Source organism: Aquarana catesbeiana, linkage group LG10 (assembly GCF_042186555.1).
Source record: "Aquarana catesbeiana isolate 2022-GZ linkage group LG10, ASM4218655v1, whole genome shotgun sequence".
NCBI classification, from domain to species: domain Eukaryota; kingdom Metazoa; phylum Chordata; class Amphibia; order Anura; family Ranidae; genus Aquarana; species Aquarana catesbeiana.
The window spans coordinates 260,577,514-260,598,209 of record NC_133333.1 but is presented as its reverse complement, the minus strand read 5'-3'; the positions used below and the strand labels follow the sequence as shown (position 1 = coordinate 260,598,209).

Sequence of the window (20,696 nt, the reverse complement as noted above, 5' to 3'; positions counted from 1 at the left end):
TCAGCAAATAAATCAGGTGATTTGGGCCATTAAGTGTGACTGAACTTCGGCTAAAACAGAGAGAAAAAAAAAAAAACTGAGGAGGTGGCCACACCTGATGGATCCAAAGAGGACTCCAAGGATGTGGTAATTTCATGGAGCAGAGGGCAACATGACTCCAGGCTGCAGATGTTTGCACCATCAGTAGGTGCACTGCAAGCGGCGCCAAAGCTATTAAGGCGATTCCAAAACATAGGGACTGTCCCTTCTGTGTCTAGAATTAGACATGTTGCGACTGCATTGTGCTAAGGCAATGTATAGGCTCAAGGTAGAGGCAAGCCCACCGGTACTCGCATACCCTGGACAACTGGGAGGTAGCAAGTGGGAGGCAGATGATGAAAGGCTCTGCATGAGGGCACCGGGATCAAATTGTTCACTGTGCATGTATATATGCATACAGGATACTACCAAAATATATGTAAGATACAAAATATTGTTGATTTAAATAAATGCCATAATCAGATCCACATCAGGAAACGTTGATGGAATGGAACAGGCTGCACCATGAACCAGCAAAGTCTGGGAAAACACTTGGACCACCGCAGAGGAGGTATGTTGACCAAGATAAAAATCCTATGGACACAATCCATTTGTTTATTGATACTATTACTATTTACTTTAGGGGGAACAATTAAAGCTGCACATTCCCTCACTCACATATTAGTACAATATGTGCAACTAATATGTGGGTGAGGGAATGTGCAGTCTTAAGTGTACCCCTAAAGTAAATAGCATCAATGAACAAACGTGGATTATGTCCATAGGATTTTTATCCTATATACATACCTCATCTGCGGTGGTCCAAGTGTTATCCCAGGCTCTCTGCTGGTTCATGGTGTAGCCTGTTCCATCCCAGCGACACTTCCTTGATGTGGATCTAATTATGGAGTGGTTGGTCTGTGTTTGGGTGGGTTTTTTTTTGTTTATCTCTTTGCACATACATTTATTTAGATCAACAATATTTTGTATCTTATATATATTTTTGTATCTTTGGTAGTATCCTGTATGCATATATACTTCCTGAAGAAGCCATGGGGCGAAACATGTAGAAGAAATTGCAGAGGACTCTGTTGATGCCATTACAACATAGTGAATGTTATCAAAAAGATCTTGTGAATTTCTTTATGGATTTTAAAGTGGATTTTTAATAAATATTATTGAATTTTTAAAGGTTTGGCTAATTGATGCAGCACCTTTAAAATCCAATTCCTATCCAATGTCCACTTTTGTATTCCAATCAGAGTGCAAAAGATAATCATGACCAATGTTATAATTGTTCTTACCTCATCCTGTGCGACCTGAGCTGCCCGGAAGTCCTCGTGCTGGTCGCGCCGTTTCACCTCTGCCTGCAGAACACAAGTATAGTAAGTCACCAGCTGCGGTTTTTTGGGGAAGAGATTAGTTGGACGCAGTACGTTCACTTACTACGCGTTTCTCCTCTTCTTCCTGCAGTCGGCGAGCCAATTCTTCATCTTGTAAAAGCTGGTCGGGGCTCTGGACTTTCAGTTCGGCCATTTTCCAGTGCAGGGGGTCCATGTCGAAGCCTGGCCTGGTCTCCTCACCTTGTTGGACACAAAATACAGAAGAAAATGAGGTCATGTGTATTCTTAGATTGCTTTCTCAGTACATACCGGTGTGAACAAAAAGGATATGTAACTCAAGAGCCAGTCGAAACTAAAAGCCAGATGAGAATGTCACCAACATAATGCCTAGGCTTCAGCTAAAGGTTTTCTGATACATCAACCAGCAGAACCTGCGGCTATTTCTTAGGCTTCTACCACACTACCAGTTGTGTTTACCGCCTCCTTTAAAGACAATTTTTGGATCACTTTTCAGAAAGCAGATTAGCAAGGTTTGCAGGCATTCCGGAGGCGATGTTGACGCCTCCTGAAGCCAGTATTTTTTTCCCTTTATTTCTGTTGAACAGCAGTTTTGCATTGTGGGACTGAGCCTCAAATGTGAGCCAAGCTTGCGGTTGTGGTGTGGCCCTATTCAATTACATGGGAGAGTTTGGCAGGCGGTGAAAAGCATCCCAGCCACTGCAATGTGTACTCAGAGTAGCACCATGTCTGCTTGTGGGTGGATGCTCTGGGGCTACTTAAACCCCCCCCCCTCAAAAAAAAACCCAACAGATCAACTACCTGTTTGTATCACCCACGGCCACCCGTGTGAGGAGCCTTAAATTGTATATAATAATCAGAACATTTCTTTTGTTTTCATCACTCCAAACTCTTATTACTTCCTGTGACACAATTTTGTTCCATCAATTCTTGCAGCTGCTGGGAACTCAATTTCTTTTGACTTAAGGTATGCCACCAGCACTACATCTCCCGAAAGCCCTTCCCCCACACACAGCAAAGTGCATGGGCAGGGGCTCTCAGGAGTCCAGCAGAAATACTTTGATGGAAGAGAGCAGTTGAGGAAAGTGGAAAGATGGCGCTAGATCCATAGGGTTATCTTACTGGTTTTGTTAACTTAAGGTATTGATGGTGATCAGGGCCTTCTTTAACGAAGGGCAAAAAACGGGAAGCTGCCCCGGGCCCAGTCATTGTTGTGGGGCCCAAAGCAGCTGCACATTGAGCCCACACTGCCCGAAAATAGTTGATAAGTGGATTCAGGAGGGCCCAAGAAATATGTTTGGCCAGGGACCGATCAATATTATAGACGGCCCTGATGGTGGTGTAAATGATCTGCTTCCTGGGCCGGTGGCTTCTACACTCCAGAGGATCTCTACGGTCTCCTTGGCTTGTAGTGCAATGTAACGAGAATTGAAGCCAAGCAAGCTGCTGGCTAGGCCTGTGCTTGTAATCCACACTGGAAAAAGTACAACTGTAGGTCCAGGTCACTTCTGGTTTGCTCACGTTGTTGCCAGTCACTTGAACCCCCCCAAAACATGTTGGCTACTTTTTGGATTGTACCCGTAACTTTTAATGGAATAAAGTTGTATCTGGACCTCTAAGCGGGGGGTGTGACGCTTCCATTTCAATTCTCGTTAAATTTCTGAAGGTAAAGTCAAGAGCTACATGTGGAGAGTGACTCCAGTTGGGATGGTTGGAGTTGTCCAGCAGGCAAGGCTGAGAATGCCGGTTGGGATTTGAGTACAGCAGCGGCACCATGTTGTCAGGAGCACGGTGGAATTCTGGCAGATTGGTTGGTATTGTTTTGTACTTGCAATCTTTTCAAAGGGATAAAGCAAAAGGGAACTGTCCATGTATTGTAGAACGGTACTGCACGTCTTTTTCCATTTTGCCCAGATATCTGTGGCTGATCTGGCATAGGGCGTTATTTTGTATATGCATAATCTAAACCCTCAAAAATGCTCGACCCCCTGTACTGACACAAGATCAATACTTAGGAAACAACAACTATCTAAAACGCCTCTTTTCAGAAATCAGCTTTGTGAAGGTCTCTATCTGCAGAGCGTCTCCGGGGATTCACGCTTCGCTGAGAACCGTCATAGCGCCAATGTGAAAGAAAAACAAAAAAATTCACCTCCTTAACTCCCCAGAGCAAACTTGTGCAAATAAACTGAGCTCATAAACCCATCGCACGGTATATTACCAGAATATGATACACATATGCTTTACTTTCCTTTTCAATGATGGTCTTTAGGCTTTCATTTGTTGACTCTTTTATAAAATCCCACGGGGATTTCTCTTCCTGGCTCTGATGAGAGAAAAGTCCCCAGACTATCACAATGAGAAGACTGAGCACCATTGTGAGGCAATCAAAGAAGCTATTTAAATCGTCTTTTACACCCAAAGCATAATAAATGAAGTATTAATGCGCTGGGTCATAGATACCGCAATAACGAGATCTCACGGCCATAATTCCCAACTCTGTTCCGATAAATGTCAAACGCGTAAGGTGGACCTCTGCTTCTAAGCCCACCTACCGCGGCCGGGTGCTGAGCCCACCTACCGCGGCCAGGTGCCGAGAACACCTAATGTGGCCGGGTGCCAATCGGATTAATCTTTCCAGCAGATAAGCACTGAGATAAGCCATTGCCAGGTGATGTGGTGCACAGTTTAGCATAGGAGGAATCAAGGCTCATGGATAGGACTGGTGCCACCTTCTCACTGCGAGCCATTAGAAATGCTTGGAGCACTGATCTTAAAAAACACTAAAATCTCTAAAAGCAAGGATTTAAAATTTGTTATTACACCCAAAGCACCTACCGCGGCTGGGAGCTGAGCCCACCTACCGCGGCTGGGAGCTGAGCCCACCTACCGTGGATGGGAGCTGAACCCACCTACCACGGCTGAGTGCCGAGCCCACCTACCATGGCCGGTTGCCGAGCCCATCTACCATGGCCGGTTGCCGAGCCCATCTACCAGGGCCGGGTGTCGAGCTCACCTACCACGGCCGGGTGCCGAGAACACCTACCGCAGCCAGGTGCTGAGCCCACCTACCAGGGCCGGGTGCCGAGCCCACCTACCACGGCGGGGTGCCGAGCCCACCTACCACGGCAGGGTGCCGAGCCCATCTACCATGGCTGGGGGCTGAGCACATCTACCATGGCTGGGTGCTGGTCGGATTAATCTTTCCAGCAGATAAGCACTGAGACAAGCCATTGCCAGGTGATGTGGTGCACAGTTTAGCATAGGAGGAATCAATGGCACATGGATAGGACTGGTGACACCTTCTCACTGTGACCCAATAGAAATGCTTGGAGCACCTAAAACACTAAAATCTCTCCTCCGGTGACCCACACTGGTATGTGTGTGGCGTCTCTAGCATTAATTCAGAAGTTGCTCATATGTGCAAGTGTGAGAGCTCCGGAATCTGGACGAAACACATCAGGGGGCATGGCTGGGGGGGAGTTGAGGCTAAGGCCGTTCCTCACTATCCCTTGAGTTTGGGATCTCAGAAGTGTAGCTCTCTCACACTTGCACACCTTGTGTTCTCACTCATACAGGGTAAGGGGTTCCAGGATGCATGTCTCAGATGAAGAGAACTCGCTTGTCAACTCTTTCAGAGCTTGCCAAGTCCCGCCTGGGTCCTGGAGCCCAGAGGCTTTGTAGGATGAAGCCTCCAATGCTAGGTCCACGTTTGGTGGTGACAAGCACCCACTGATTGCACAGGTATGCACAGGGGTTTGTTAATGGAGCCGACTGTAGCTCAGGGCTCCAGGAGTCAGGGTGTGGGCCAGTAAAGCTGCAGGACAACACGTTAAGGTAAAGCGACTTTCCAGCTATTGCAGTGCCAATGGTTCTGGAAGGCATCAGCAGATGACTAGATAAAGGCTTAAAGTTCACCTTTCAAGAAAAATAATAATAATAATCAGATATTTTCGCAGGGACAAAAAAAAGTGCATTTATTATTTTTTCCCTCAGGAGCCTAGAAAGCATTGCACAGATGCTGTGAATGAACGACGCGGCTATGTGGGAGGAGCCCCGCACTGCCGCCCTACTTTCAAAATGTGACAGTGGGTGTGGGGGGAGGGATTCTTCACCCACTGTTATAGGGGGGTGGTGGAGTTGAGGAAAATTGAGGGTTCGGGGGGAGGGGGGGGGGGGCAGGTTTGGAGCATGTTCCACAATACACCCAAATATGGGCGTAACATTCTGAAAGGTGAACCTATCCTTTAAAAAGGTTGGATAGGGACACAACCATCTCTCTGGGGACCTTTACATCATAGCAGACTCCTGGCTGATTGCTGGGAGCCGGTCTGTTAGCTTAAAGCCCAGCTGAACCCTAGAAAGCAAAACTCTACCTATAGCTTCCTCGTGCAGAACAATGGTAAGTGAGCCGAGTCTTTCCTTTCATTTTGGTTGTAAAGCAGGCCAGAGTCATAGGTGACACCCGGGTGACACCAGCCAGAGGGGTGGCACCATCAAGTCAGAACTGATATCCGACTACGAAGGTGTCACCCCCATTGTGACAGTGAAACTAACCTGCCCAGCGCCAGAGAGCCCAATGGGGAGGTGGTGTTAGGGGTAAAACCAGGGAGCCCGATGGGGGGTTGGTGGTTTGGTGCTGTGGGTGGCACCAGGGAGCCCGATAGGGGGTGGGAGTTGTGTTGGGGGGGGTGTGACACCATGTTTTACTGCACCGGGTGACACAAACCCTAGTGACACCAATGGTGTAGTGGAGCTGGACCTCTACTCTCTGCGTGTAAGCGGCCATCCTCTGCCGAGAACCGTCATGCCCCCTGGGACATAGAACTGGACCCCCCCCCTTATACTTACCTGAGCCCGATCTTGATCCAGCGCTGTGCACATGCTCCTCATTGGCTCAGACAAAGCAACAGGAGTAATCACAGCCAGGGGGGAGGGAGCAGGGGGCAGGGCCAAGACACGCTCTATGAGTTTTTATGGACACACAGAGCCGGCTTGGGAGTGAGCATGCACAAGTGCCCCCCCAAAGGAAGCGGGGACCCAGAAGAGGAAGATCTGGGCTGCTCTATGCAAAACCATTACAGAGCAGGCAAGTATAACATGTTTGTTATTTATAAAAAAAAAATAAAAAAGTGAGCCTTCTTCCCTCAGCCAGAACACTGAAGTGGTCATGGATGGGTCTTCCAGCATGACAATGACCCAAAACATACCACCAAGGCAACAAAGGAGAGGCTCCAGAAGAAGCACATGAAGGTCATGGAGTGGCCTAGCCAGTCTCCAGACCTTAATCCTATAGGAAATGTATGGAGGGAGCTGAAACTTTGAGTTGCCAAGAAACCTTAAGGAATTAGAGAAGATCTGTAAAGAAGAGTGGACCAAAATCCCTCCTGAGATGTGTGCAAACCTGATCACCACCTACAAGAAACGTCTGACCTCTGTGATCACCAACAAGGGTTTCTCCACCAACTACTAAGGGGATCAAATACTTATTTTACTCACTGAACTGCAACTCCATTGATAACATTTGTATTGTGTGTTTTTTCTGGATTTTTGGTTGATATTCTGTCTCTATCATATAAAATACACCTATGATAAAAATTATAGACCCTTCATTTTTCTTTGTAAGGGGGCAAAACTTACACAATCTGCAGGTGAGACCATCAGTATTTTCCTCGCTGTATATATAACACTTAAAAGAAAATCAAAGTTAAGTGAAAAATCTGAAAAAAAAATGTCCGGCAACATGGTACACTCCTCATATCAGTCCTTATATCAGTCCTCATATCACTCCTCATATCAGTCCTAATTGTCTACATGTTGAGAATATGGTACATGAAATGTTAAAGCATTTTGTCTGGTTATCGGTTCCCATAACCCCCACGGTGTTTGGAGACCCCTGGTTAGGAATCCCTACTATGTAGTGTCTTTACAATGACTGGGCCACCCTGGTGATGTCCTATTTGTGTAATAAACCTTTTGATCCTGAAAGAGATTAGTCATGATGAAAAGATACAGAAAGTCTTACAAAAAAAAAAAAACACCACAAGATAAAAGCAATGGACACACTGAAAATGACAGCAACATAATACCACAGACACAATTATTGTGTAAACTTATTTTTTTTTCCTTGTAAGGATTTTTTTTACTGGACATATTTTCAGGGAAAAATTCCAGCACTGCTATATTGCTTAAAAATACATGCCCCCCACCCCCCCAGTCCAAATCAATAAGGCTGCACTTAACAATACATCATACAAGGACATTGTAGACAATTGTGATCTTCCAACCTTGTGTAACAATTTGGTGAAGACCCTTTACTGTTCCAGCATGTCTGTCCCCTGTGTACAAAGCCAGCTCCATAAAGACATGTTGTGACCAGCTTTTTTGTGGAGGAACTCAAATGCCCCGACCACAACCCTACTGAACACTTTGGGGGTGAGTTGGAATGCCGATGGTGAGCCAGGTCTTCTCATCCTACATCAGCACCTGACCTTACAAATGGGCACAAATTCCCACAGGCACCCTCCAATATCTTGTGGGAAAGTCTTCCTAGAAGAGTGGAGGATATCATAGACACAAAAAGGGGACCGCATCAAATGGTTGGACCAGTTTGGTGTGGAGGAACTCCAGTGTCCTGCACAGAGCCCTGACCTCATCCCTATGGAACACCTTTGGGATGAATTGGAAGGCGGATGGTGTTCCAGGTCTTCTCATCAAAAACATCAGTACTTACCTCACAAATGGGCACAAATTCCCACAGATACCCTCCAAAATCTTGTGGAAAGCCTTCCAAGAAGAGTGGAGACTGTTATAACCTCATGTGTGAAAGGGGGTAGGATATAACCTTGTATGACTGCAGATGATTTTTGAATAGGATGTCCAACAAACTTATAGAATTGTGATGGTCAAGTGTCTATAAAATGTTGGCCACATAGTGCATGATCTATACATTGTGGAGACTTTTTGTTGGTTAAATACACAAGAGGCTTTGCTTCAATGATTCATAAGCTGGGCTTCTAAAGTGGTTGGAATACAAGGAAACAAAACATGTCCGGGCTGATAAAGAAAAAAATAAATAATTTTTTTTTTTTAAAAAGGGAAGGACAAAAATAGACCACATACATTTCCCATGACCTAATCCCCTCTTACGGGGAAGGGGGTCTGAGAAATGCAGAAAGCTATTAGGTTATTAGGACTTTCCCAAAAAACATACCCAATGTCCTTTGTCAGTAAGTGGTGCCAGCACAATTTACAGCCTTCTGCAACCAACTTCTTGTGAAGTTGCATAATTCTTCTCAATGGACCTTCAAAACGTGCTAGCCCAACAAAAACTAACTTACAGGAATCTTTGTATCATTATGATCTATTTAGTACCTGTTCTCAATTCGTGACTTGACATCCTAGAAGAATGATTGTTAGAAGATCGTTGGTGGTGATGGTGGTGGTGTTCTCGGTTTTGGTTCCATTGGGAACGGCGGCTTCTTTTGTCTCTGGCACAATGTTCTGGGTAGTCATCACTATCGGAGCTGGAGCGCCTACACCTGTCAGAATGGTGCTTGCAGTGTTTTTCCCGATGTCCTCGGATTTTCTCCTCTTTGCGGACTTTATCCCTGTCATGTGTTGGAGTTGCCTCAAGACCACTCGGATGGCACGGACTCCTCTCAGAGGAGTGCCTAGGGTTCCTGTATGGGAACTGCACTTGTTCCTTACGGACCGGCTCTTTCCACTGCTCTGGGGTTTTAGAGTTTTTCGAGCCGTTGCTATCATAGTGGACTTGGCCAAAGGAGATGCGGTTGGGATTCATTCTGCTGGAGGGTTCCTCGGAACGTTTGGGCATATGCTCCCTCTCGGAGCTTCTTGGACCTCGAATGTAATCTGAGGAGCTTGTGTACTTAGAATTATCGTTTTGGAAGGTGTAGCCTTCCTCTTCATCATCATTGTCCAAGAATGGCAAGCCACTTTGCTCTTGTTTACACATGCAAACACAAAGCGTAGGTTAGTAAGCTTTAAACATACATCTGCAACACGTCTACAAGCAAAGAAAAGCCCTTGCACAACTTCAGAGAGCGAATCTGACTAGACAAAAAGACATTACAAGTAAATGAGTATTAGCAGCATCACAGAACACATTCGGCTTAAAGGCACATACATGACTCAACAGACATATATTATTGGCATGCAAACTACAGCAAACATATGCTGAAGCAGATTAGAACCTACTGCGTGCTTGTTAAAAGAGTTGTCCTTAAATTGCGATCTACCCAAAACGTGGCTCTCAGCTCCACTCATCTCTACAGAGTGATGCCAAGGTAGGTTCTACAAATCCAGAGGATGGACATAGACATCAGGCCATGAGTAATGAAGGAAGCCAATGGGTGGCTCATCCTACCAGCATCCACCCATAACTGAAATGGCAGTTGTGGGCCCACAGATGGCCTGATTAGAGGTTTCCCATAGATAGTGTAGCTAATAAATATTTGTCCGGGGTCGGTGTTCAGCACCAAGGAAAAAGGACCCAACCTATAGCACAACCCTCCTATAAACTTTATGTGTCCACTCCTGTCTCACCCTTCACTCTCCAATATTGCTGCCTCCAACACCAACCGATGAGCACCTGCAATCCACTCTACCCCCCCACCTTGGAATGTTGAGTACCCAGAATCTCTATATTTAAAATGTATGGATGATAGAAGGTCATATACTAACAGCAACATCCCATTAACAGGTCAATATAGAAGATGTCCATGATCATCATCAGGTTTTGTGTGGATGCCTTTAAAGGCCATTTGGGAAAGTGTGGAGAGTGAGAGAGACACAGAGAGAGAGAGACAGAGAGACAGAAAGACAGAGAGCCATAGCGGGAGGGGGAGAAAGAAAGCAGGAGAGTGAGAGAGTGTGCGAGAGAGCGCGAGTGTGTGCGAGAGAGAGCCAGAGAGACAGAGAGAGAGGCAGAGCGAGAGAGACAGAGAGAGAGAGAGACAGAGAGAGAGACAGAGCGAGAGAGACCGAGAGAGAGAGAGACAGAGCGAGAGACAGAGCGAGAGAGAGAGAGAGAGAGACAGAGAGAGAGGCAGAGCGAGAGAGACAGAGAGAGAGAGACAGAGAGAGACAGAGAGAGAGACAGAGCGAGAGAGACCGAGAGAGAGAGAGACAGAGCGAGAGACAGAGCGAGAGAGAGAGAGAGAGACAGAGAGAGAGACAGAGCGAGAGAAGGGAGAGAGAGAGCGAGAGACAGAGTCAGAGACAGAGAGAGAGACGGAGAGAGACAGAGCGAGAGACAGAGCGAGAGACAGAGCGAGAGGCAGAGCGAGAGGCAAAGAGAGAGACAGGGAGAGAGACAGAGAGAGAGACAGAGAGAGAGAGAGAGACAGAGAGACAGAGAGACAGAGTGCGAGAGCCATAGCGGGAGGGGGAGAGAGAGCGGGAGAGCGAGAGAGAGACAGAGAGAAAGAGAGCGTAAGAGGGAGAGGGGGAGGGAGGTGGAGAGAGAGAGACAGAGAGAGAGAGACAGCTAGAGAGAGTGCGAGAGAGCGCAAGAGTGTGCGAGAGAGCGCAAGAGTGTACGAGAGAGCGCAAGAGTGTACGAGAGAGCGCAAGAGTGTACGAGAGAGCGCAAGAGTGTACGAGAGAGCGCAAGAGTGTACGAGAGAGCGCAAGAGTGTGCGAGAGAGCGCAAGAGTGTACGAGAGAGCGCAAGAGTGTACGAGAGAGCACGAGAGTGTGCGAGAGAGCACGAGAGTGTGCGAGAGAGCGCCAGAGTGTACGAGAGAGCGCAGGAGTGTACGAAAGAGCGCAAGAGTGTACGAGAGAGCGCAAGAGTGTACGAGAGAGCGCAAGAGTGTACGAGAGAGCACGAGAGTGTGTGAGAGAGCGCGAGAGAGTGCGAGAGTGTGCGAGAGAGAGCGAGAGAGACAGAGCGAGACAGAGCGAGAGAGAGACAGAACGAGAGAGAGGAGCTAGAGAGACAGAGCGAGAGAGAGACAGAGCGAGAGAGACAGGGCGAGAGAGACAGGGCGAGAGAGACAGGGGGAGAGAGACAGGGGGAGAGAGACAGGGCGAGAGAGACAGGGCGAGAGAGACAGAGAGAAAGAGACAGAGAGAGACAGAGCGAGACAATGCAAGAGAGACAGAGCGAGAGAGACAGAGAGAGACAGAGAGAGACAGACAGCGAGAGAGTGAGCGAGAGAGAGAGAGCGCAAGAGGGAGGGGGGAGAGAGGTGGAGAGAGAGAGAGAGAGAGAGATAGAGACAGGGAGATACAGAGAGAGACAGCGCGAGAGAGACAGAGCGAGGGAGAGAGAGATGGAGAGAGAGACGGAGAGAGAGGGAGAGGAAGTGAGAGAGAGAGAGACTTTTGTTCTCATTTATAAACAATTAATTAGTAGCCATTTACAAGGTCTACCATTGTACTACAAGTCTCCCAAACCATCTAACTCAGGTCAATGGTAATGAGTGTCTTGTAGTATTACAGATTGGATAATGCATCTGTAAAACCGATCAAGTTAAAAAGACATTTCTTGTTTCTATGGGCAACAATCCAATCGTTTTCATGACTAGCTGAATGAGGTGTAATACCTTCTAGGTGGAAGTATGGCCCTACATGGACTTGTGCAACACCAACAAGACTACTTTCTTAAAGAAATCCTCATTCTCTGCCTGTCATGTTATTACTACACTAAGAACAATTTTTAAGCACCAGCATCTACACAAAAGTAATATGGATTTGGGAAATATCCATCTCTGTCCATACTGCTCCAACTGGGGCCATTTTTTTTCTGTTTATACAATCCTCCCCACCTGTCAATCTTTATGTGCACACCCCACTGGCATTTCTGCCAGCATTTAATAACACAACTGTCTTGACTGTAAGGGTAAGCTGCAGAAGACGCCACAGTCTACGGGGTCTAAAGGCAAGACGCCACAGTCTACGGGGTCTAAAGGCAAGACGCCACAGTCTACGGGGTCTAAAGGCAAGACGCCACAGTCTACGGGGTTTAAAGGCAAGACGCCACAGTCTACGGGGTCTAAAGGCAAGACGCCACAGTCTACGGGGTCTAAAGGCAAGACGCCACAGTCTACGGGGTCTAAAAGGCAAGACGCCACAGTCTAGGGGGTCTAAAGGCAAGACGCCACAGTCTACGGGGTCTAAAGGCAAGACGCCACAGTCTACGGGGTCTAAAAGGCAAGACGCCACAGTCTAGGGGGTCTAAAGGCAAGACGCCACAGTCTACGGGGTCTAAAGGCAAGACGCCACAGTCTACGGGGTCTAAAGGCAAGACGCCACAGTCTACGGGGTCTAAAGGCAAGACGCCACAGTCTACGGGGTCTAAAGGCAAGACGCCACAGTCTACGGGGTCTAAAGGCAAGACGCCACAGTCTACGGGGTCTAAAGGGAAGACGCCACAGTCCAAAGGGTATAAAGGCAAGGCGCCACAGTCTACGGGGTCTAAAGGGAAGACGTCACAGTCTACAGGGTCTAAAGGGAAGACTCCACAGTCTACGGGGCCTAGGGTACGATTCCTCCCAGTGATTCCAACAACGGGGAAGCATTTCTTCCACTGACACCAAGGACTGGGCACTATTCCTCTAGCTGACACCAACAATGGGGCACTATTCCTTTCCACTGACACCAAAGATAGGGCATTGTTTACTCCCACTGGACGCCAAGACATTTTCTACTTCGCTGGCCCTTGTTCGGCCCCTTAAAGTCTAAAAGACGCTGCAGTCTACTCTCTGTTTATATTATGGTGTCACTCCCACACTACTCTGAATTTTTTTTTCAAACTACATGGAGCAGCTTTAGGATCAGCCAACATGCAATGTGTTTATTCTGAGTTTATCTCAGAAACAAAAATACTCCAGCAGGTTGTAAAATGATCCACAGAAGACAAAAAACTTTGTTTCGGCTGAAGTTTATTGACTTCCTGATTTTCCCGGGTATTATACTCTCATTGTCAGATAATATCACAATGTAAAATTGTATTTATTCTGTCACGCCCCGCTCTCATGTGTCTAAATACTGAACATTATACAAGAACATCACATCTGGCAGCTCACCCTGAATAATGTTATGTTATTGCAAAATTCTGAAAAATTCCAGTGAGTCAATGCAGTACTCCCCCATCAAGCTGCACCCTTCATAGTAGCTGAATCATATATGAGCAGGTGGTACGCGGTTTCACTATGAGTCCCCCCTGCAGCCCCTTCGGCCCCGCCTGTCAGTAATAGACCATTATTACCTTCCAAGCTGTCCTGAGCTTTCCGCTGCAGCTCTTCCTCCTCCAGCTGCTGAAGCCTTTTGGCAATTTCCTAAAGAAAAAAAGTTAAAGACCATAAATAGCATAAATCACTAAACATGTATATAAACACCAACGTATTCCACAGTGCTGTACAACGTAAGGGCGCCACAGCCAGACATGGGAGGCAGGTCCAGTTTATTAAACCATTTTTCCATACTCAGAAGCAAAAGGTGTGTGTGCACCCCAAAGCTCAAAATACACGTGTGTGTGTGTATATGTGTGTGTGTATATATATATTACACACACACACTGTGGAAAATAATGATCGTCTCCCCTGCAGATTGTGTAAGTTTTGCCCACTTACAAAGAACTGAAGGGTCTATAATTTTTATCATAGGAGTATGTTATATGATAGAGAGAGAATATCAACCAAAATCCAGAAAAATTACATGATACAAATGTTATAAATGGAGTTGCAGTTCAGTGAGTAAAATAAGTATTTGATCCCCAAGCAGAACATGACTTAGTAGTTGGTGGAGAAACCCTTGTTGGTGATCACAGAGGTCAGACGTTTCTTGTAGGTGGTGACCAGGTTTCCACACATCTCAGGAGGGATTTTGGGCCACTTTTCTTTACAGATCTTCTCTAAATCCTTAAAGTTGTTTGGCAACTCGAAGTTTCAGCTCCCTCCATACATTTTCTATGTGATTAGGGTCTGGAGACTGGCTGGGCCACTCCCTGACCTTAATGTGCTTCTTCTGGAGCCACTCCTTTATTTCCTTGGCAGTTTGTTTTGGGTCATTGTCATGCTGGAAGACACATCCACCATCTATCTTCAGTGTTCTGACTGAGGGAAGAAGGTTCTCATCCAAGATTTTACAATACATGGCCCCATCCATTGGCCCCTCAATGTGGCAAAGTCGGCCTGAACCTTTATCAGAGAAACAGCCCCAAATCATCATGTTTCCACCTCGGTGTGTGACTGTAGGGATGGTGTGTGACTGTAGGGATGGTGTTCTTAGGGTCATAGTCAGCATTTTTCTTCCTCCAAACACAACGAGTCGAGTTAATGCCAAAGAGCTGAATTTTGGTCTCATCTGACCACAGAACTTTCCCCCCAATCCTTCTCTGAATCATTTAGATGTTCATTGGTAGACTTCAGACGTTCCTGTACATGTGTCTTCCTGAGGAGGAGGACCTTGCGGGCCCTGCAGGATTTCAATCCATGGCGGTGTATTGTGTTACCAATGGTTTGTTTGGTGACTGTGGTCCCAACTGCCTTGAGATCCTTCACAAGCTCCTCCCGTGTAGTTCTGGGCTGATCCCTCACTTTTCTCATGACCATCCTCACCCCATGAGGAGAAATCTTGCATGGAGCTCCAGACTGAGGACGATTGATGGTTATTTTGTATTTTTTCCATTTGTGAATAATCGATCCAACAGTTGTCTCCTTCTCACCAAGCTTCTTGCTGATGGTCTTGTAGGCCATTCCAGCCTTGTGCAGGTCTACAATCTTCTCCCTGATGTCCTCTGACAGATCTTTGGTCTTCCCCATGATGGTGAGGATTGAATGGAAGAAAGAGATTCTGTGGACAGGAGTCTTTTATACACATAACGAGTTGTCGTTAGGAGAACCTTCTTACATTGACAGGACTAATCTGTGACCAAAATCCCTCCTGAGATGTGTGCAAACCTGATCACCAACTACAAGAAACGTCTGACCTCTGTGATCACCAACAAGGGTTTCTCCACCAACTACTAAGTCATGTTTTGCTTGGGGATCAAATACTTATTTTACTCACTGAGCTGCAACTCTGTTTATAACATTTGTATCATGTGTTTTTTTTCTGGATTTTTGGTTGATTTTCTGTTTCGATCATATAAAATACACCTATGATAAAAATTATAGACCCTTCATTTATATGTACTGTAAGTGGGCAAACTTACACAATCTGCAGAGGATCAAATCATTTTCACCACTGTGTGTATAATCTATCTATCTATCTATCTATCTATCTATCTATCTATCTACACACACAGTATATATTAATATACACACAGTTGTCACTTGACTGGTTCGAGTGGCAAACTGCTCCTTTAACCACTTTATAACCACATTATAGCTGAAAGACTGCTACAGTGCAGTTCTATTGTTACAGGAGGGCATCCATGGCAGTCCTCCCGTCCCATGCCCCATGGGGTGTGCATCTGGCATGCTCAGTGATCACTGTGTCCACAGATCGTGGTAAAGAGCCAATCATGGTGGCCCTTACCATGTGATCAGCTATGTCCAATCACAGCTGATCACATGTAAACAGACTTGCTGGTTATTGGCAGTACTTTCCTCACGAGCTGTCACAGCGTGAGGAAAGCAGAGCCGGAGACCGGCAAGTGTGAGAGGGGACATGTACACAGATAATCAAGGCACTGATCATCAGTGTTCAGATGATCAGTGCTGCCTCATCAGTGCCACCTCATCAGCGCCCATTAGTGTAGCCTCTTCAGCGCCCATTAGTGCAGCCTCATCAGTGTATCCTCATCAGCGCCCATTAGTGTAGCCTCATCAGTGCCCACTAGTGTAGCCTCATCAGTGCCACCTCATCAGTGCCCATCAGTGCTGCCTCTTTAGTGCCCCCTCATCAGTGCCCATTAGTGTAGCCTCTTCAGCGCCCATTAGTGCAGCCTCATCAGTGTAGCCTCATCAGCGCCCATTAGTGCAGCCTCATCAGTGCCCATTAGTGTAGCCTCATCAGTGCCCACTAGTGTAGCCTCATCAGTGCCACCTCATCAGTGCCCATCAGTGCTGCCTCATTAGTGCCCCCTCATCAGTGCCCATTAGTGTAGCCTCTTCAGTGCCCATTAGTGCAGCCTCATCAGTGTAGCCTCATCAGTGCCCATTAGTGCAGCCTCATCAGTGCCCATTAGTGTAGCCTCATCAGTGCCACCTCATCAGTGCCACCTCATCAGTGCCCATCAGTGCTGCCTCATCAGTGCCCCTCATCAGTGCTCATTAGTGTAGCCTCTTCAGCGCCCATTAGTGTAGCCTAATCAGTGCCACCTCATCAGTGCCCATCAGTGCAGCCTCATCAGTGCTAACTCATCAGTGCCCATCAGTGTAGCCTCTTCAGTGCCCATTAGTGTAGCCTAATCAGTGCCACCTCATCAGTGCTGCCTCATCAGTGCCCCCTCATTAGTGCCCATTAGTGTAGCCTCATCAGTGCCCATTAGTGAAGGAGAAAAATTACTTACAGAAAAATTTTACAACAGAAACTGACCTCCTCCTTGTGGCTATTACAGTCTACAGCTCCATTCATTTTCATGGCAATCCAGCCCCTCCAGACTACATTAACCCCAATTCTTTGCAGTACATCATCCAGGAGGGAGGGGGAATGAGGAACACTGGGCTCTGTTCTCTCCCCTATGTACTGCTGCTGGGAGAGAGATGTAAGGAGGGAGAAGACATACCTGCTGCCCTCTGTGTCCCTTATGCAGTAGTAGGAGGAAGAGAGTAGGCCCCCGGAGCTCAGTCTGCTCTCCAACAGCATAGCTGTGGGGGGGGCACAACCCGTTCTGTCACAGCCCACAATAGCTACCCTGTAGAGCAGCAGGGTGGAAGGAATCTGAACACCTGGTGCAGCGACTTGCCCCCGGCTCAGTCGCACTAATGCAGGCGAGGTGATTAGGATGTGCCCAGGCACACCCGGCACACCTAGTGCGCACGCCTATGCTCAGAAGCGAAAGTACAGACACTTGCCCCAATTTGCCGGCAGGTAGGTTCAAGCTGACTGCCCCCGTTGTTCAGCTGCTTTATGAATTCAGTGATTCAAACTGCTGAAGCCAGCGAGCAACAAAGCCAGGCACTTGGCATTTTTCTAAAAGAGGTCGGCAACAGCAGATTCTATGTTTTGCTCATCACAGGTGCTCTTTAAAATTGTTATAATCCCGGGAAATTATTATCAGAGAATGGATTAGCAGCAAGGGAGAAATAATCAAAGGGCTCATGTAGTCAGTGCCATTTCCCTGCATTTGTAATGATTCCGATTCTCCTTGACCCCGATGGTGCAGCATGGATGGGGGCGCATTCCACCTGCCATGCGTCTCTTTGGACGCACCGCGTCTTATTGCAAAGCAGCCAAACCTGGTTAAGTGCTGACTTTTGCTGCATTGTGCATTTCACTCCACCACAATCTGCTGACCCCACCTTGAATAGCCAAATAACCCCCCCCACACATCCGTGTACTGGTGACAGGTCACATGATGGGTTCGTCATACGCATGCAAAAGTCAGCCTCTGACAACAGCACTTAACCAGCCCCACATTTCAAAATCTATGGTAAGAGTGACACAGAGACTTTGTCCATAATTATGTCAGAAGGGTCGGAAAGGTTAGGGGAGGAGGGGGGGGAGTCTGGTTTTACTTCTTCAATGGCCAACTCTTTCCTAATAAGCTCCCTGGTGTAAAAAGAAGCCACAAATTATTCATATCCAGATCAGCAAAAATACAAATTACACAACAAGAGACTTTTCTGTATAGTAAGGAGAGGAGGGAGACTGCCCCCCCTGCTGCTCAGTAGTAGTAATGCGCCCCCTGTATCAGATCTCTGAAAAACGTTACATTGTATGACGGATATTTTACTCACATCCGATGCTAAAAGAAATCTATTTATAGCTGAATTTCAGGAATGGATATTTTTTTTATCTTTATACATTGTTACATGATTGAAACAGGATCTAAGAATGGAGGATGGGTGGTGTATCTCTACACTGGCTCCCGATCACCCAGCCAAAATACTAACCACAACATACAAAGCTATTCACAACTCTTCCCCGAGCTACATCACCAATCTTGTCTCCAAATATCACCCAAACCGTCCTCTCCGCTCTTCTCAAGACCTCCTACTCTCAAGCTCTCTCGTCTCCTCCTCCCATGCTCGTCTCCAGGATTTCTCCAGAGCCTCTCCCATCCTCTGGAACTCGCTACCTCCATCTATCCGGCTATCCCCTACTCTTCTACCTTCAGACGATCCCTGAAAACTCATCTCTTCAGGGAAGCCGATCACATCTCCAACTAATCTCCTACCACTTCCATCAGCTCATTCCCCACAGTTACAACCTTTTGTACCACCTGCCCCACCCTATTAGATTGTAAGCTCTTCTGAGCAGGGCCCTCTTAATCCTCCTGTATTTTATTGTATTATAACTGTATTGTCTCTTTTTATATTGTAAAGCGCTGCGTAAACTGTTGGCGTTATATAAATCCTGAATAATAGTAATAATAATGATGATTGATAGCTCCACCCCCTCCATTCATAGAAGATGTAGTACGGCTTCTATGAATGGCGGATCTGGGTGGAAAGGGCGGGCATAGTTGGACTCTCCTGATCAAAGCCTGTGACAACCCTTAGTTGTAAGAACACCAACCACAGTGGAGGATTGTGGGGGATTGTGGCGGGGAGGGGGAGGGGGGCATGGACTGAGAAGATTTTCTACTAACAGAAGATAAATCAGCATCTGTATCAAATCTAACCCTAAGGGACACATCCTACCGACTGTGTTATGTCCCTTGTGCTGATTGTTTTGTGTATTTTAGCTATACTTGGGCTTTAATTAAATGCAAAGTATTTTCCAATTGGACGAGGTGAAGAGGCGGGTCAGTGATGTCACACTCTTCACCTCGTCCAACCAAAGAAGGATTTGCAATTATTAAAGTGTTACTAAACCCAGGACTCTGCATTCGCTATATCTGCTCTCCCCAGGACTCTGCATTCGCTATATCTGGTCCCCCAGGACTCTGCAGTCACTATATCTGCTCTCCCCAGGACTCTGCAGTCACTATATCTGCTCTCCCCAGGACTCTGCAGTCACTATATCTGGTCTCCCCAGGAGCCTGCATTCACTATATCTGCTCTCCCCAGGAGCCTGTAGTCACTATATCTGTTCTCCCCAGGTGCCTGCAGTCACTATATCTGATCTCCCCAGGACTCTGCAGTCACTATATCTGATCTCCCCAGGACTCTGCATTCACTATATCTGATCTCCCCAGGACTCTGCAGTCACTATATCTGCTCTCCCCAGGAGCCTGCACTCACTATATCTGATCTCCCCAGGAGCCTGCATTCACTATATCTGATCTCCCCAGGACTCTGCAGTCACTATATCTGCGCTCCCCAGGAGCCTGCATTCACTATATCTGCTCTCCCCAGGAGCCTGCACTCACTATATCTGATCTCCCCAGGACTCTGCATTCACTATATCTGATCCCCCCAGGACTCTGCAGTCACTATATCTGCTCTCCCCAGGACTCTGCAGTCACTATATCTGCTCTCCCCAGGAGCCTGCAGTCACTATATCTGATCTCCCCAGGACTCTGCAGTCACTATATCTGGTCTCCCCAGGACTCTGCAGTCACTATATCTGTTCTCCCCAGGACTCTGCAGTCACTATATCTGATCTCCCCAGGACTCTGCACTCACTATATCTGCTCTCCCCAGGACTCTGCAGTCACTATATCTGATCCCCCCAGGACTCTGCATTCACTATATCTGATCCCCCCAGGACTCTGCATTCACTATATCTGATCCCCCCAGGACTCTGAAGTCAATATATCTGATCTCCCACAGTACACAGAACATGGAAATGCAATTATTTTAGTAAACATAAATTGCTAAATACCTTTTCTCAACCATAGTATATAGCAGTCTTGAGACTTCTATCAGTGTCTGGTTTAAGCTTATAGGAGGAGTTTTCATTCTCCCCTGATTGTCCTAAGAGGCTGCAGGACCCCTGACCCTCTGTCTGGATAGTGTTGATTGGCCCTGTGCAGATTAGAAGCAACCTCCCAAGAAATACACACCACACTGAGCATGTGCAGAGTGACTCCACAAACTCGGTCTTATCAGGAGATGGATTGGGGACAGTGGAAGAAGAGGATCAGAGAAGACAGGATCAAACAGTATTTTTACACAATGCGGAGGATTAACCCCTTAGGTTCCCCAGTGAGTATAACAAGCATGCTTTACTGCATATACAGACTGATTATACTGTTGTGGGTTTAGTAACACTTTAAGAAAATGCAAAGCA

General features: G+C 46.9%; 1 protein-coding gene across 4 annotated transcripts in view; it reads right to left on the bottom strand.

Annotated features, from left to right (window-relative positions):
- Window positions 1–20,696, bottom strand: part of LOC141111421 (uncharacterized) — a 133,836-nt gene that overhangs the window by 20,603 nt on the left and 92,537 nt on the right. For 3 of the 4 annotated variants that reach the window (XM_073603712.1, XM_073603710.1, XM_073603711.1), the window contains 4 exons: window positions 13,618–13,687; window positions 8,754–9,344; window positions 1,465–1,601; window positions 1,323–1,385 (listed from right to left, as the gene is read on the bottom strand). In XM_073603712.1, the coding sequence (XP_073459813.1) occupies window positions 1,323–1,385; window positions 1,465–1,601; window positions 8,754–9,344; window positions 13,618–13,687 (861 nt within the window). The remainder of the gene's footprint in view (window positions 1–1,322; window positions 1,386–1,464; window positions 1,602–8,753; window positions 9,345–13,617; window positions 13,688–20,696) is intronic. The other variant, XM_073603713.1, reaches the window with a different exon arrangement.